This window comes from Cucurbita maxima, unplaced genomic scaffold, assembly GCF_002738345.1.
Source record: "Cucurbita maxima cultivar Rimu unplaced genomic scaffold, Cmax_1.0 Cma_Scf00003, whole genome shotgun sequence".
NCBI classification, from domain to species: Eukaryota; Viridiplantae; Streptophyta; class Magnoliopsida; order Cucurbitales; family Cucurbitaceae; genus Cucurbita; species Cucurbita maxima.
In genome coordinates this window covers 2,732,585-2,748,039 of record NW_019272019.1, presented here as the reverse complement: position 1 = coordinate 2,748,039, position 15,455 = coordinate 2,732,585, and the positions used below count along the sequence as shown (strand labels likewise).

Here is a 15,455-nt window from a genome sequence, read left to right as displayed (position 1 = left end):
AAAAAAAAAAAAAAAAAAAAAAAAAAAAAAAAAAAAAAAAAAAAAAAAAAAAAAAAAACTATTTTGTTCTCCATTTTTTTTAAATGACAGTGGTGGGCTATTTTTTTTAGTCTTCAAGCCGCCGCAGCGCGCCACTTTCAGTTTCTCGAGGAAGATGTGGGGCTTATCCTGCTCTGTATTTTCTTATCCGTCGCCTAATTTCAGACCTTCCTTTCCGGCAGCTACCCTTCGCTCCGCCACTTCTTTACCGGTGTCGTTCGATCGGAAACATTACACTTCCGACACTCCATTTGCTCCGGAGGTAACAAGAAAACTTCTCTCTTTGCACACTCTAGGATGCTTAGAAATGTGATTTATCCGTCTTTTATTTTAACCGGCGGAGTGCATTTTGATTTCTTAGTAATCGTTTGCCTATTGGAGTGGAACCTGAATCTCTCAAATACCTAACCTATCAGCTTAAGTAATAAAACTGAATTTATCAGCTTAAGATTTATTCTCATGTTTGGAGATTGTATATTATGTGACTGATAAAACTCTTCTTCCTTCTTGCAATTCTTGTTGGTAGGATATAGATCTTTCTATACATTATGGATCGTGTCTGGTGCAATTTATATTGTATGTGCTAAGTTATGTAGTCTTGATCAGCAGGTTGTTAAGGCGGTAGACTCCTTGCAGTATGAATTTAGGGCAGTGGATAATTTGGTGGCACGGAATTCTGCTAAAGTTCTCAAAGCCTTTCAGAATGCTCGGTTAGGATCTCATGTTAGTAAATCAATCCTATGCATAAGTGGATAAATTCTTGCAACGCAATGTTTGGCAATGTTAAAGGAATAAATTATCTATTTGGTATTGTTGGTGCATTATTTTCGATAGAGTTGATCTCATCCATCTTGTGAAAACATGCCTTGTGAGATGCCACATCGGTTGGAGAGGGGAATGAAGCATTCTTTGTAAGGGTGTAGAAACCTTTCCCTAGAAGACGTGTTTTAAAAATCTTGAGGGGAAGTTTGAAAAGGAAAACCTAAAGAAGGCAATATCTACTAGTGGTGGGCTTGAGATGTTACAAATGGTATCAGAGACAAATATTGGGCAATGTGCCAGTGAAGATTGAGCCCATGAAGGGGGTGGACATGAGGCGGTGTGCCAGTAAAGGCACTGTGCCCCGAAGGGAGGTGGATTGGGGTGTCCCATAACAATTGGAGAAGGGAATGAGTGCCAACGAGGACGCTGGGCACTGAAGGTGGGGTGGATTGCGAGATCCCACGTTGGTTGGAGAGGGGAACAAAACATTCTTTATAAGGGTGTGGAAACCTCTACCCATAGCAGACGCGTTTTAAAAATCTTAAGAGAAGCCCGAAAGGGAAAGCCCAAAGAAGACAATATCGACTAGTTGTGGCCTTGGACTGTTACATGCATATTATTGATCTCTTAGTCTTATTTGTTTATTGTGAAGCAACAAATATATTGATGAGTGTCGTTTCTTGAAATTTTACCATCAGCATTTTGGAGGATCCACTGGCTATGGTCATGATGAAGCTGGAGGACGTGAGGCACTTGACAATGCTTTTGCTGAGATAGTTGGAGCAGAATCTGCAATAGTCCGATCACAGGTTCCAAACAATTATTGACTTTATATTATATAAGTATAGAAGTAATTCCCTAGGTAGGTATTTATGATGTTTCTATCATCAGTTTTTCTCAGGTACTCATGCTATTACGTGTGCCTTGTTTGCGCTTTTGAGGCCAGGAGATGAGGTGAGTACACCTTAACGTCCCGTGTGATTACCATTTGGTTTCCGTGTATTGTTTTTGCGAATTAAGCTTATAAACACTATTCTCACCTGGTTTTATAAATGTTTTTAACTAATTTAACCATCAGCTTTTGGCGGTAGCTGGTGCTCCATATGACACACTAGAGGAGGTCATTGGAAAAAGAGATTCTCAGGGGTTGGGTTCCTTGAAGGATTTTGGAGTAGAGTATCGAGAAGTTCCAGTGAGCAACTAGTACCCGTACAAATAAAGCATGATGTTGCAAGATTTTTGAGCTTTCTCATATTGATTTTTTCGTTTTCTTCTTCAGCTTGCTGAGGACGGTGGACTTGACTGGGAAAAACTTGCAAGTTCTTTGAAACCCCATACAAAATGTGCGCTCATACAAAGGTCATGTGGTTATTCTTGGCGGCGAAGTTTAAGTGTTGACGAGATAGGAAAAGCAATAAGACTGATCAAGGTAATTCTTTTGATTGATTGTCGTAACTTTTGGGGTGAAAGATTGATAGGAAGGTCATTTTTGTAGCCACTTTCTCGGTTTTGTGGGTTTAAGTGTTCATCATTCACAGATAAAGTCCACCGCTAACAGATATTGTCCTCTTTGGGTTTTTCCTTCCGGACCTCCCTCCAAGCTTTTAAATTGCGTCTGTTAGGGTGAGATTTTCACACCCTTATAAGCAATGTTTCGTTCTCCTTTCCAATTGATGTGGGATCTCACAATCCACCCCCCTTGAGGGCCCAGTGTCCTCGTTGGCACACCGCCCGGTGTCCGACTCCGATACCATTTATAACAGTTCAATCCCACTGCTAGTAGATATTGTCTTCTTTGGGGTTCCCTTTCGGGCTTCCCTCAAGGTTTTAAAATGCATCTAGTAAGGTGAGGTTTCCACACCTTTATAAGTAATGCTTCGGTACTCTTCTCCAACCGATGTGAGATCTCACAATCCACTCTCCTTGAGGGCCCAGCGTCCTTGTTGACACACCACCCGGTTCTGGCTCTGATACCATTTGTAAAAACCTAAGCCCACTACTTGCAGATATTGTCCTCTTTAGGTTTCCCTTTCCGGACTTCCCCTCAAGATTTTAAAACGCATCCAGTAGGGAGAGATTTCCACATTCTTAAAAGCAATGTTTCGTTCTCGTCTCCAACCGACCGACGTGAGATCTCACAAAATATTTACTGAATTTACATCAGATCCCAAGTTATCGGGTTGAATATAAAATAACACAGCTATCTTGCCTATTATTGACTAATAATTATTGAGATCGTAAATATTGCATCTCCTATCTTCCTCCTTTTTTCCCTGTTTTTTTTCCTCTGTGCACTCTGAAATCTAGTCTAATCTCTAATTTTCACTTACCCTCCCATTTCTCTACATTTTCATCTCGCTGGGTTTTCTTTTTGTTTTTAATTTCTCTGGCCCTCTGCTATTGTCAGTACTTACACTAGAATGAAATTATTGACGCATGACATATTATGATTTATGACCACTAGTTCATATGCTCTGTATTGTCAGAAAAAACAACAATGCCATCATCCAAGTGAGCTTGGAGAAATAATATTAATACCCCTCACGTTTTCTTTGTATACTTAAAACAATTAATCCTTTAAATAAAATACATTTGCTAATATTTTCAGATGCAAAACCCTGATTGCTTGGTGATGGTGGATAACTGTTATGGAGAATTTGTGGAAACCATTGAACCTCCAACTGTGGTAAGTGATCTCAGGTTCCTTTTTCCTGCTGAAGAATAGCATTTCTATCAGTAATGGTTGGCAGGGCGCGGACTTAATTGCAGGAAGTTTGATAAAAAATCCTGGTGGAACGCTTGCACCTTGTGGCGGATACGTTGCTGGTCGAGACAAATGGGTGAAAGCGGCTGCAGCTCGTTTATCTGCACCCGGCTTGGGCGTGGACTCGGGTTCTACTCCTGGCGATATCATGAGGACATTTTTTCAAGGATTGTTTCTTTCACCTCAAATGGTTGGTGAGGCAGTTAAGGTATTTTGATTTTTTCTTCCAAGTTCAGCTTCTGAGTTGTCTTTTGGTATGGAGGCAAATTTTGTTAGGAATCACGACTCTCTACCATGGTATGATATTGTCTACTTTGAGCATAAGCTCTCATGACTTTGATTTGGGCTTCCCTAAAGGTCTCATGCCAATGGAGTGTATTCCTTATTTATTAACCCAGGATGATTCCCTAAATTAGCTAATGTGGGTCTCCCTCCCAACCAAATTTCTTTCTTTTATGAGATCAGGGAATGATCCTATTAGCTGAAGTCATGGCATCAAAAGGCTACAAAGTCCAGCCACTACCACGTGTTCCTCGCCACGACACCGTACAGGTGTGTTGCGTTTTGCTTTCTCTATACATGTATTGGTATTACGTCTTACGAATTCATATATTCCATTCAGGCAGTACAACTTGGAAGTCGCGAGCTTTTGCTTGCGTTCTGTGAGGCCGTACAGAGAAGCTCTCCTGTCGCGTCGTACACGAAACCAGTTCCGGGAATAACTCCTGGATATGCATCAGAGGTAAGTCGCAACTTCTTTACATTGATCAAATCTTAATGCTTTCATTTCAAATTGTTGAAGATGATTGACTGCTGAGTAGAACTAACATGAGAATGTGATTCAAACATCCTTCGTTTTGCAACAATTATGAGGAAAATTGAATGTATAAGCTTTGATGGCGAATAACATAAATACAGGTGATCTTTGCTGATGGAACTTTCATTGATGGAAGCACTAGTGAACTTTCTTGTGATGGACCTCTGAGAGAGCCATTTGCAGTCTTTTGCCAGGTTTGTGCTATTTTTGTGGAATACTCCAATTTTACTGGTTATTTAACTTTAAAAAGTGTCTAATAGCTTAAACGAAATAGTCACCCAAGCTTTGATCATTGTCAAAAGTCCAACACTTTCTTTTTTTCCTCGTATAATCCCATAAAATCTTAGACTCTGCCCTTACGCAAGTTTCAGATAGCATTTCTAAGAGCGTATCATCAATCTTCTTAGGTAGCCAAATTGATAAGCTCTCGTGGCTTTGTTTTTTGTTTCCTCAAAAGGCCTCATACCAATGGGGATGTATTCCTTACTTATAACCCATGATCATTCTATTAATTAGCCGACGTGGGACTCCCTCCCAACAATCCTTAACATATGGCATACCGGCCGGAACTCATAGGGATTAAGGCAAACTTATTAGGCAGTCATTTGATTAACCAAGACTAAGTAACCTTTGGGACTGAATTTAATTTGTGAATGAACCGAATGTTTGTTTGTTTAATAGAAAAGTTCAGTATGAAAACCCTCTTGATGAAGTGTAAACTTTGTGGTGCAGGGTGGAACACATTGGACCCAATGGGGCTTAGTTCTAGGAGAGGTTTTGAAATCTGTGTAGAATTATAACAACAAAGGAGGATGGGAAGCCTCATTCCCCCACCCCACAGCCCCACACCGGGGTGCCCCACACCATGCATGCTCGGAAGGTATGTTGTCTGTGGCCGCAAACCCAAGCAGGTCATCTGGGTAATCACCCAACCACTAAACCTTGTTAAAAATGTGAATGATCTGGAACCCACCTTCGTTCAACTCCCAAAATCTAGCTCAATATAGAAGGAGATAGGGAGCGTTGAACGTTGGACCCTTGTTGCAAGACGTATGTGAAGAATTAGTGAAATTTAACTATCTCAATTCTCAGTCACTCGCACCGAAAATTCGAGTTTCTTTTGGATCTCCTTCCTAAATACTCCGTGCATTATTATTCAACAATTTTTTTTTTTGTTACACATAGTTATATTCATTATAAAATTAGGCTATGATTGTTTGATATTAGCTATGGATACAAAACAATGATAATAACAAATACTAAAAAAGAAGAAATTAGAACTTATTTTAAGCTAAGATTGGAAAATTATATATATATATATAACTGTGAAACGACGTTGGTTTGGGGTTTAGGGTTTTGAAAAGAAACGGAATATAATTCAAATAGATTTTTTTTTTTTTTTTTTTTATAAAAAAAAAAAGATGGACATCCCATGTTGTGCACGCGGAAACTTAGTTATGGAAGCAGTGCAACGTACGACGTCGTTTCAACTTTCAAAGAGATGAGTGGACGTCGTGTCCAATATTACACGGGATTCACGAGTGGAAAAAGTTCATCACCACCATTATTAAATCTACATTACACGACGAATTTCCCCAGAATTTCTAAGAATCAAGCATCGGAATCTCCAACAGAAGCTTGACACTTTCAGGTTTCAATTTCCTATCTGGTAAGATTCCTTTCGCTTTTTCGCTTTTTCGCTAGATTTTTAGTGTTGTATCATGTACCATGTAGCATCTCGAAGCCTGTTGTTGTTGTTTTGGTAATGATAAGGAAATCGAAAAGGAAATCATCATCGCCTTTGTAATTAATTCCATTTCACTTCACTTTCCAAGTTCGAAGAACCGCTTGGGATCTGACTTTTGTGCGATCATTACATCTTGATTACGTTCTTCTTCTCATTTGTGTCACACTAGCTTTATTTCTCCTCTTCTGTACTTGTTCTGATGAAATATAGAAGAATGGAACGGAGATGTAGGCGAGATAATGAGAAATGTGATTAGCATTGATCGTATTACGCAAGTTTCCTTACGTAGAAGCTCTACTTTCCGAGCATGAACTCAGGTTGCTGCTGATGTAGTATTTCTAAATGTTACATAGCTGTGTAGCGAAGCTATGTAATTAGTATGTTTCTAGTTACTAAGAGCTTTTTCTAACTGCGAATAATGATTTACCCGAGCTGGAACTGTAGAGATTTCGATTCCTAGAAGACATTTTTTAGCTGATTAGATTGAAATATGGAGAATCTAGCACTTCTTAGTACTTTCCCAGTAAGGATGTGGAAGATGGTCCAGAGAATACCAGCTTATATTTGTTCTTAGCTGGGATCTGATATCAAAAGAAAAAAAGAAACACCCCCACTTTTCATTTAATCATTATCTAATATGTGGTAGGTTGTATGATGTTTATGTATACAATCTACAATTTACAAGTCCAAGAAATAAAGATATCACCGAGGAATAATTCATATTTTTTTAATTGTCAAGTTGCAACGATGGTAAGAGATGGGTTAGGAAATGGAAAGCAACTGTGAGCCTATGAATTTTATTAATGATTTAGGTTTTTATTTGAGCTTTTCCCCCCTTAATTTGTTGGCTTTTAATTAATTCTCTTCTCTCTTTTACTAGAGGATGAAGCTTCGAACTTAACTCTTTGCTCGAGAACTACCAAGTTGATTGTGCTTTCGGATGCTTATTAAGCTTTATTTCAGTCTGCAGATCTCATTTCTGGGTAACCTCAGTGGTACATATCAGCAATCACAATGGATTATGGATATATGATTTTTCTGGCGGTTACTTCCTCTGTTGTTCTCACCTCAGTATTTTCATTATGGCTCCTTTCCCAACATCTGTCTAACTGGAGAAAACCAGCGGAGCAAAAGGCCATTGTTGTTATAATTCTTATGGCTCCCTTATATGCTGGTATCTCCTACATCGGTCTGTTAGAATTTATGGCAAGCAGTACTTTCTTTTTGTTCTTGGAATCAATTAAGGAATGTTATGAGGCCTTGGTAAGATTTTGATCCTATAGAACTTCTGCGAATGAAAGATTGATTTCTTATAGTAACTTCCTAGTTTTTCCTTGTAGGTGATTTCTAAGTTCTTGAGTTTACTCTACAGCTACTTGAATATATCCATAAGCAAAAACATTGTACCAGATGAGATCAAAGGTAGAGAAATCCACCATTCTTTTCCGATGACCCTCTTTCAGGTAGATTTTTTCTCCTCTGTTCATGTACTAAAAAGGATATACCAGGCCATTCCTTTGATGTTCATTTAGATATACATCATGATTTGTTGTCGTTACTAGAAAAATATGAAGCATTAAGATTTTATGTGCTACTATGCTTCTTGAAACATTTCATTCTTCTTGTTTTATCTTCTCAAACCGGGAAAAATTGAAACTAAGAATAGGGATCTTTGACGAACGGGATCAAGAATTATTAATTATTTTATTATTTCAACACGAGAACAAGAAAAGGAATTTTTCTGGTAAAGGAGCTCTCTTTATCTAATTCGGATCTTTCCAAGTTCGGATCTTGGCCTTTCCTATCTTCCAACAACCTGCCGAAATCGGGGTAGGACCCTCCATAGCATCAGGTACATGTTTCCAAAACGAACAAGATACGGGTTGAGAAGGGGGTTGCTACAAGAATGGAATATTCCAAGGCATTCCCTGAAGAAAGAATTTGAACTAATTGTGCCACTTGGGCAAAGACGACTGACTTTGGAAGTGGAACACAAAGTGGAGGGCCTGCCGTTCTTAACCGGGAAAAGAGTGGGACTTGAAAAGATGATGGGAGAGAGGGGAACAAGCACGCTATCCTTTGTTCGCCCTCTACCACACGGAACGGCTCCCCGTCTTTAAAGTCTCATTCAGAAAGAAATAGGAGAAGGAGAGGATTGTGTAGAATCCCGCATAATCTCGAATGTTATCAGTCCCGGTACGGAGAGAGCCTGAAAAAAGCCATACTGTGTTGTTTCTATAAACAAATTGTGTCAATTTAGCCCCATCATTCCGTATAACACTTGTATCCTCTATATTACCGCGGCTTACAAAGGAATATTTGATTGTGATCAGTTGAACTCTAGAAAACTAATACAAGTCAGAACACATTTGAGAATCTATGGCAATGATGATAAGCTGGTTAAACGGACTGATTAAACCTTTAAACGATGGAACTAACATCATGTTGAACGATTTTGCCCTTAGGTTGCCCTCTCATTTTTTCCTTTATACTATTATTATGCCAGTAGCTCTATGAATATCCATCCATGGTCAAAGTTAACACTCTGAAATTGTTCATACATACATGTACATTTGCTGAGTATTTGTTACTCAATTTCGTGAATTTTTGCAATATGATTAATTTGATTTCTTAACTACTTCTTGCCGGACTTGCAGCATTGGGTGCAAGTTCACAGCTTAGTAAAACTAAACCAGTCATTTTATTTCTCTGGGTTTTATTGGATGACCAAAGAGTAACTTTGAATGTCGACTCCTTATCGATTGCAGCCTCACAGTGCTCGATTAAATCATCACACATTGAAGCTTCTCAAGATCTGGACCTATCAATTTGTGGTGATTCGTCCTGTATGTTCCATCTTGATGATCTCTCTTCAACTAATTGATGTATATCCAAACTGGCTCAGCTGGACATTTACTATCATATTAAATGTCTCTGTGTCGCTGGCTCTGTATTCCCTGGTGGTTTTCTATCATGTATTTGATAAGGAGTTGAAACCACATAGCCCTCTTGCGAAGTTCTTGTGCATCAAAGGGATTGTCTTTTTCTGCTTCTGGCAGGTAATTTTCTCGTTCCGAGTTTCTCAGATTTTTCATTTTGCCTAATCATCTGAATATGTCATCGTATTCCTTTGTAGTTAACATTGCATTTTCCCAAAATTTAGAACCAGCATGTAGTTTTTGGCTATATATATTTCCCAACTGATTTGGTGCTTTACTTGCATGGAATTTCATTACTCTCTTTTTATATCCCATCGTCTAATCTTATGCTGGCTCCCAATCTACTTGAACTACATGTCCAAAATCACGTTGCATTTTCACTTTAAACACTAGACCTTTTCTTTTAAAAGAAACTGTTCATTTCATTTCATCCTTATACACTAGAAACTCCTTCCTTTTTGTATCCAAATATGGTACTCTAGAAACTCTTTTGGGTGGGGGGGAATGATATTACTGTACTGCCGGTGTACAGTGGTGATGATATTGTAAGTTAGTTGTAGGTTACTGGTTGTTGTTATGATTGGTTGTAGTAGCTTAACTGATTTCTTCGATATCGTTATCAAATCGGCAACGCGAGTATTAAATATGGACGTAGAGTTTGAGTAATTAAATTAATGAATGACAATATTGTGCCTTCACTCTTATAAGTTTGCAGCTACCTTCTGAAATGTTCTGCAAGTCTAAATAAACAATAATCCCTCGGGGATGATTCTTATTTGTTCATGTATGCATTAAGGCTAACTATTACGGGATTCTTATTTGTTCATGTATGCATTAAGGCTAACTATTACTGACACTAATATTTCATGCTTTCAATTAAAACAACTTAAATCATCGTTTTCTTTTCCAGGGAATCGTTCTTGAGATGCTTGCTGCAGTGGGCATAATCAAAGCAGAACATGCCTGGTTCGATGTGGAGCACATAAATGAAGCCATACAGAACACTCTGGTTTGCGTGGAGATGGTTTTCTTTGCGATGGTTCAGATGTCTGCATACAGTGCTAGCCCGTATAGAGATCAATCTGCAGCCAAATCTAAATTGGAGAAGAAGGAACAGTGAGCTCCCCCTTGGTAACACGCATCAATACAGATGAGTACTGAATAATATATTTCAGCTTTTATGAATGTTTTCTGCTCTTCAGCATCGATTATGTGTGAACTATTGAGAGTTGTATTTGGAAAGTTTGTTTTGTCTATTACCAATTAGGCGAGACGTTGTGCCATGCCCTCTGTTGAAGTCGAGCTCTTGGTATAAAAACTACCTTATCAGGTTGTGTGGCTGACCAATCTGCTCATGTTGTTGCCGTTTGCCTGTTTTGTATTTCTTTTTAGAACATTTATAGCACGATAATCTGATTAGACTGAAGAAATAATGATAATAAAATGCTGCAATAGTATTTGGGGAATTCTTTCTTAGTCTTCTATAAATATAGACTTTCTGTTTGGTATTAATTTAGAGATTAGATATATATGCTGAAATATACCTAGAATCTATAGACTGCGGTGGAAGAGGAAAACCTTTATAAGGGTGTCGAAACCTCTTTCTAGCAAATGCATTTTAAAGACCCTGAAGGAAAGCTCGAAAGAGAAAGTCCAAAGAGGACAATATTTGCTAGTGATGGACTTGGACGGTTACAATGTTATCAGAGCTGGACACTGGACGACATGCCAGTAAGGAGGCTGAGGTGGACATGAGGCAATGTACCAGGAAGGACGTTGGGTATTGACAGGAGGTGGATTGGAGAGTCCCACATCAATTGAAGAAGGGAACGAGTGTCAATGGGCCCCGAAGTGGGGTGGATTGTGAGATCCCACATCGGTTGGAGAGGAGAACGAAACATTCTTTATAAAGCGTGGAAACATCTCCCTAGTTGGGGAGGAGAACGAAACATTATATTGTAAAGGTGTGGAAACCTCTCCCTTGCAGACATGTTTTAAAAACCTTGAGGGGAAGCCCGAAATTGAAAGCCCAAAAAGAACAATATCTTCAAACAATAAGCTTGGACCGTTACAATTGGTACATCTACCTTGAAATGGAGGTTACTAGTAGTATCTTTCAGGATGAGTACCAAATTAAAATTGGTTTAGGAGTTGTCCAAATTAAAATTGGTTTAGGAGTTGTCCTGAATACTTGTACCACCAAACACCTACACATACTCGCATTCTCCCACGGACCCATTTCATTCCATAATTCAAACCCTCTCTTTTCACCAATTAACCACTACTGATGATATCCATCCACCTAAAGTACTGATAAACGAGCACGGGAGGTCTCAAACACGAACGTTAGTACTCTTAGTGAATCATGGAAGATTTTGACAGTTAAAACACCTAACGTTCAATCGTCGAGACCTCCCAATATTCCACCATGCACGTAATTAAAAGAATGCATATAAATCTGATCCAGGTAGGAGATGAAAGTGAAAGAAACCAAGAACATAGGATAATCACACTGAAAGTTCGATTTGCAACTTAAAACATTTAAGAATATTGATACAGAATCATATACCACACCGGGCAACCAACGAAAGCCTAGCAACCCTACATTCTGTAACTGTACTTGTATAGAGAAGTGAAACTGTACCCACCATTCACAAGCTAGTACTGATCACAAAGACAGCCCAGCAAACAGCAACTCCAGTTCTTCTTCCTGTGATGCAGTTCTCTGACAAACGAAAACGAGAGAACAAACAGAAAAGATATCAAATTCCGAGTTCAAATGATGAATTTCACATTGCTTCTAACTTTCAAGAAATTTCTGCAACCATGAGAAAGTTTATGACTCGACTGCAGAACAGCACGTGTGAAAATTATCGAGTATATGCTCTTTTGGAACGAAACTAAGATCTTTTTCATGATGTTATTCTACACTAAATGGACACACAGAAAATTGTGAAATTAAACTTGAAGCCTTACACATGCAATCAAACCATGAGGCATTAGCAACGAAGTCTTGTTGAAAATATCAATTTCCTTTGCAATACTTTCAAAATGTCCCTTTCGAAACACAACACAAATATGCGAACAAGATGGCTATAACAGATACTAATTCGACATAGCGAGACTGTGAACGCAGAGTAATAGGGTGCAATTATAGCTTTATAACCAACAAACTTATTGACATGAACTGATTACATGATTGCTGCAGTTCCATGATACCTGAATTGATAAAAGCTGCAGAATTTTGTTTAAAACCCGCAACCGATGAGTAGCATAGGTGCTGTTAGAAGGAAGCTGTTGAACTCGTTTCATTTCTTCCTGAACAACCACCTTCGCCTCTTGATGTCCCATTTGTTTCCCGTTGTTTTTAGGCGAGACACTGACTTTACCTTCCATTATCGGTCGATGAGCCAGATAATCTACATATGGCCATCGAAATTGATATACAAATATAAACATCATAGTATACAAAGAATGTGTTTGTATAACTAACAAATGCTGCATTGGATTAGGGTTCATCCCCCTCAAATTACACCAGAAGAAACAAACTCCCAAATGGGACTCAAAGTCATAATACTATCCAATCCCAAAAAAGCAAGCACTTCTATAACCGCTCAAGCCCACCGCTAGCAGATATTGTACTCTTTGGGTTTTTCCTTTCGAGATTTTTATCAAGATTTTTAAAACGCCTCTGCTAAGGAGAGGTTTCCACCATCAATGTTTCATTCCCCTCTCCATCCGACGTGAGATCTCACAATCCACCATCTTCAGGGCCCAACATCCTGACTGGCACTCATTTCTCTCTCTAATCGACGTGGGATCTCACCTAATCTATAATAAAAACCATGACCAGTACAACAGCTACTGATAATTAAGAAGCTTAAACTCATTTTTAGCCCTTAAGCTTTCATAACGATTAAGTTCTTGTGCTTTAAACAATGCAACAATTGTACTAAATGTTTAGAAAACTAACAAATACAAATGGATAGAAAATCATCCTCAAATCACAGGAGGTTTCTCAACTTCATTCACTTACTCATATACCATTCCCAAACCATTCTCCAATCGGATATTTAGTGAAAATTTTAAGTCAAGAACTAAACCATCACACGAACAGAAAAAAAAAATTACAGAATCGCCATAACTACATGAAGCAGAAAACCCTAAATGCAGCCAATTCCATTTTTTGTTCATTCACTAAGAAATCTGTCCTATAGCCTGAGAATCACGATAAAGAAGGTTTCAAAGACACAAACGACTCCAGATTCCTCCACCGTTTGGTCTAAAAATCCGCAAGAGAGAAAACGATTCCAAATCAAAGTGAACTATTACAGGTTCAGAATCAATATTCACTAAGTTCACCCGATCTCTTTCTCGGCAACCAAACAGAAAATTCTCCATAATCCTAAAACTTTAACCTAAAGAAAATCAGAAACAAAAACAAAATCTTAAGAACTCACCGGCTTCGTCGCTGCCCAAACTTCAGCACTCCCAGCAGCAGGACAGAGCCTCTAGGATCGCTATTGCAGAAGCTCTAAACGTATGCCGTCTTTTGCCATTGAAACGACGTCGTTTTATCGTTCATCTTTTCCGGCTTTTCCTCGGGTTTAGTCGGTGAGTCGGTAATACTAATATTAATAATAACATTCTTAATATAATTATATATAGTTATAGTTGTAATAATTTTTTTTTAATTAGTGTATAATAATTTTTAAAATTTTATATTTAATAAATCCTCAATTTATTCAATAATGTTTTAAAAAATTCTTAACTAGACACAATTTTTAATTTTTTTTTTCTTGAATATATTAATAATTCATTAACTTTTTAAAAAAATTCAGACACATAGGGTGAAATATAAAAATTTAATTTATAATTTAATTTTTTTTAATTAAAAAATTAAAATATATAAACATGTTTTAAGGAGAATATTTGAGCTAAGGTGGATGCCACGTGGATACCACATGGCTCTTGTTCGATATCCCACTCTGTTAATGTCAACTAGTGGTGCTTACGTCAATTTTCCATTATCGTAATTATTTCTTTTTTTAGATTGTTTAATTATTTATTTATTATTTTATTCAAGACAACTTTTAATTTATAGTGGAGGTTAAAATATTAGTTTAATGTTTATTAGCAAAATATAATAATAATAATAATAATAACAACAATAATTATTTTTTAATTGGCATAAATAATACATAGTTTAAATAATTATTTCTATTCACAAGAAAAAACAATTTTTTTTTAATTATGTGAAATTAATTAGTGTTTGGTCAATTTTGGATTTAAACTTAGAAAAAATAGGTTCCCGAGTTTATCAAGTTAATCTCTTATTAGAAAATTAAGTAAAATTTTAATTGAAATTATGGACGGTAACTTTCTTTTTTTTGATAAGCACCAACAATGCCGGATTTTGCAAAGCTAGAGGTCCTGATAGAATCCCTGCAAACGTTCACAAATAAAGTTTACTTAACGAATTGATTACAACCAAGAGTTGGTTAGAAGATTAATGACTCTTAGATCGAACTTGGAATCTATGATAGTTACTCTTAGATTCCAAAATGACTTACTCGAGAATTAGCTTGATCAAAACTAATTCAATGAATCAGTCTAAGCATCAAATCTAAAACAAGGTTTGAAAAAGAATAACACCAAAAATGTATCAATAAAACACAATCATTGCTACTCAAACATGAAAGGCCAGAAAATCTAACCCAAACATAATGAAATTCATCTACCAACTACAAAAGTCAACTACAATAAAATCTAATAAATACAAATTAAATAAAATAAGACAAGACATAAATTGTCTTGTTCAACTACCAAAGTCAAAAGTCTTCTAATCACTTTTTAATGTCAGTCACTCAATTCTTTTCTTCATTTGATATGGTAATGCTACAAATATTTTTGAGTTCAAAAGTCTTTTTTTTCAATTTGTACATTAGCTCTTTGAAGATGCAGTGTCTCTTGAATCTTCTTAACTTTACTTCTTGCGGGTCAATAGTTGAATTCATATCATACGATAGACATAGATACTTGGAGATGACCCTCCTCAGTGACCGTACAGCTCTCGAATGCTCCCTTATCTTCAAATTCGAACCGAGATGCTCTAACACTGCTTCCTAAGAGGAGCGTGTCTACCGATTTCACCATAGCAGCTTTCTTGAAATCATAATAACCTATTATTATTCACTGATCGAGATTGAAAAAATATAATTAGAATAAATTTTATTAATTTAATAATAGTTTGATTTTAGAGGATTTTAAATTGGTGTTTGACGGAAGCTATTTAGACAAAAAAAAAATAATAATAATAATAATAAATAATAATAATAATAATAATAATATCAATTTAGCATATACTTTGCATGATTCTATTTTAAA

The 15,455-nt window shown here is 37.1% G+C and overlaps 3 protein-coding genes across 5 annotated transcripts; 2 read left to right on the top strand and 1 right to left on the bottom strand.

Moving 5' to 3' along the window:
* The first annotated feature begins 103 nt into the window (after positions 1–103).
* On the top strand, positions 104–5,520 carry LOC111476877 (uncharacterized protein YnbB-like). Its single transcript, XM_023120729.1, has 12 exons — positions 104–301; positions 649–762; positions 1,500–1,610; positions 1,693–1,755; positions 1,880–1,993; positions 2,081–2,230; positions 3,410–3,487; positions 3,552–3,773; positions 4,031–4,117; positions 4,188–4,307; positions 4,484–4,576; positions 5,115–5,520. Exons 1-12 carry the CDS (start codon positions 155–157, stop codon positions 5,172–5,174), a joined length of 1,359 nt encoding a protein of 452 aa, XP_022976497.1. The 5' UTR covers positions 104–154; the 3' UTR covers positions 5,175–5,520.
* Positions 5,521–5,918: 398 nt separating this feature from the next.
* Positions 5,919–10,534, top strand: LOC111476913 (transmembrane protein 184C-like). 3 transcript variants are annotated; one of them, XM_023120785.1, is made up of 5 exons: positions 5,919–6,051; positions 7,100–7,392; positions 7,470–7,592; positions 8,898–9,188; positions 9,979–10,534. In XM_023120785.1, the coding sequence occupies exons 2-5, from the start codon at positions 7,144–7,146 to the stop codon at positions 10,186–10,188; spliced, it is 873 nt and encodes a 290-aa protein (XP_022976553.1). In that variant the 5' UTR covers positions 5,919–6,051; positions 7,100–7,143; the 3' UTR covers positions 10,189–10,534. The 3 variants fall into 3 exon arrangements, with proteins under 3 accessions (XP_022976553.1, XP_022976552.1, XP_022976554.1); XM_023120784.1 differs by having other exon boundaries at positions 5,922–6,051; positions 7,093–7,392; XM_023120786.1 differs by having other exon boundaries at positions 5,939–6,051; positions 7,010–7,392.
* Positions 10,535–11,545: 1,011 nt separating this feature from the next.
* Positions 11,546–13,649, bottom strand: LOC111476958. The gene is made up of 3 exons (XM_023120848.1): positions 13,529–13,649; positions 12,288–12,487; positions 11,546–11,793 (listed from the first exon to the last, which is right to left on the bottom strand). Exons 2-3 carry the CDS (start codon positions 12,462–12,464, stop codon positions 11,737–11,739), a joined length of 234 nt encoding a protein of 77 aa, XP_022976616.1. The 5' UTR covers positions 12,465–12,487; positions 13,529–13,649; the 3' UTR covers positions 11,546–11,736.
* Positions 13,650–15,455: the final 1,806 nt, after the last annotated feature.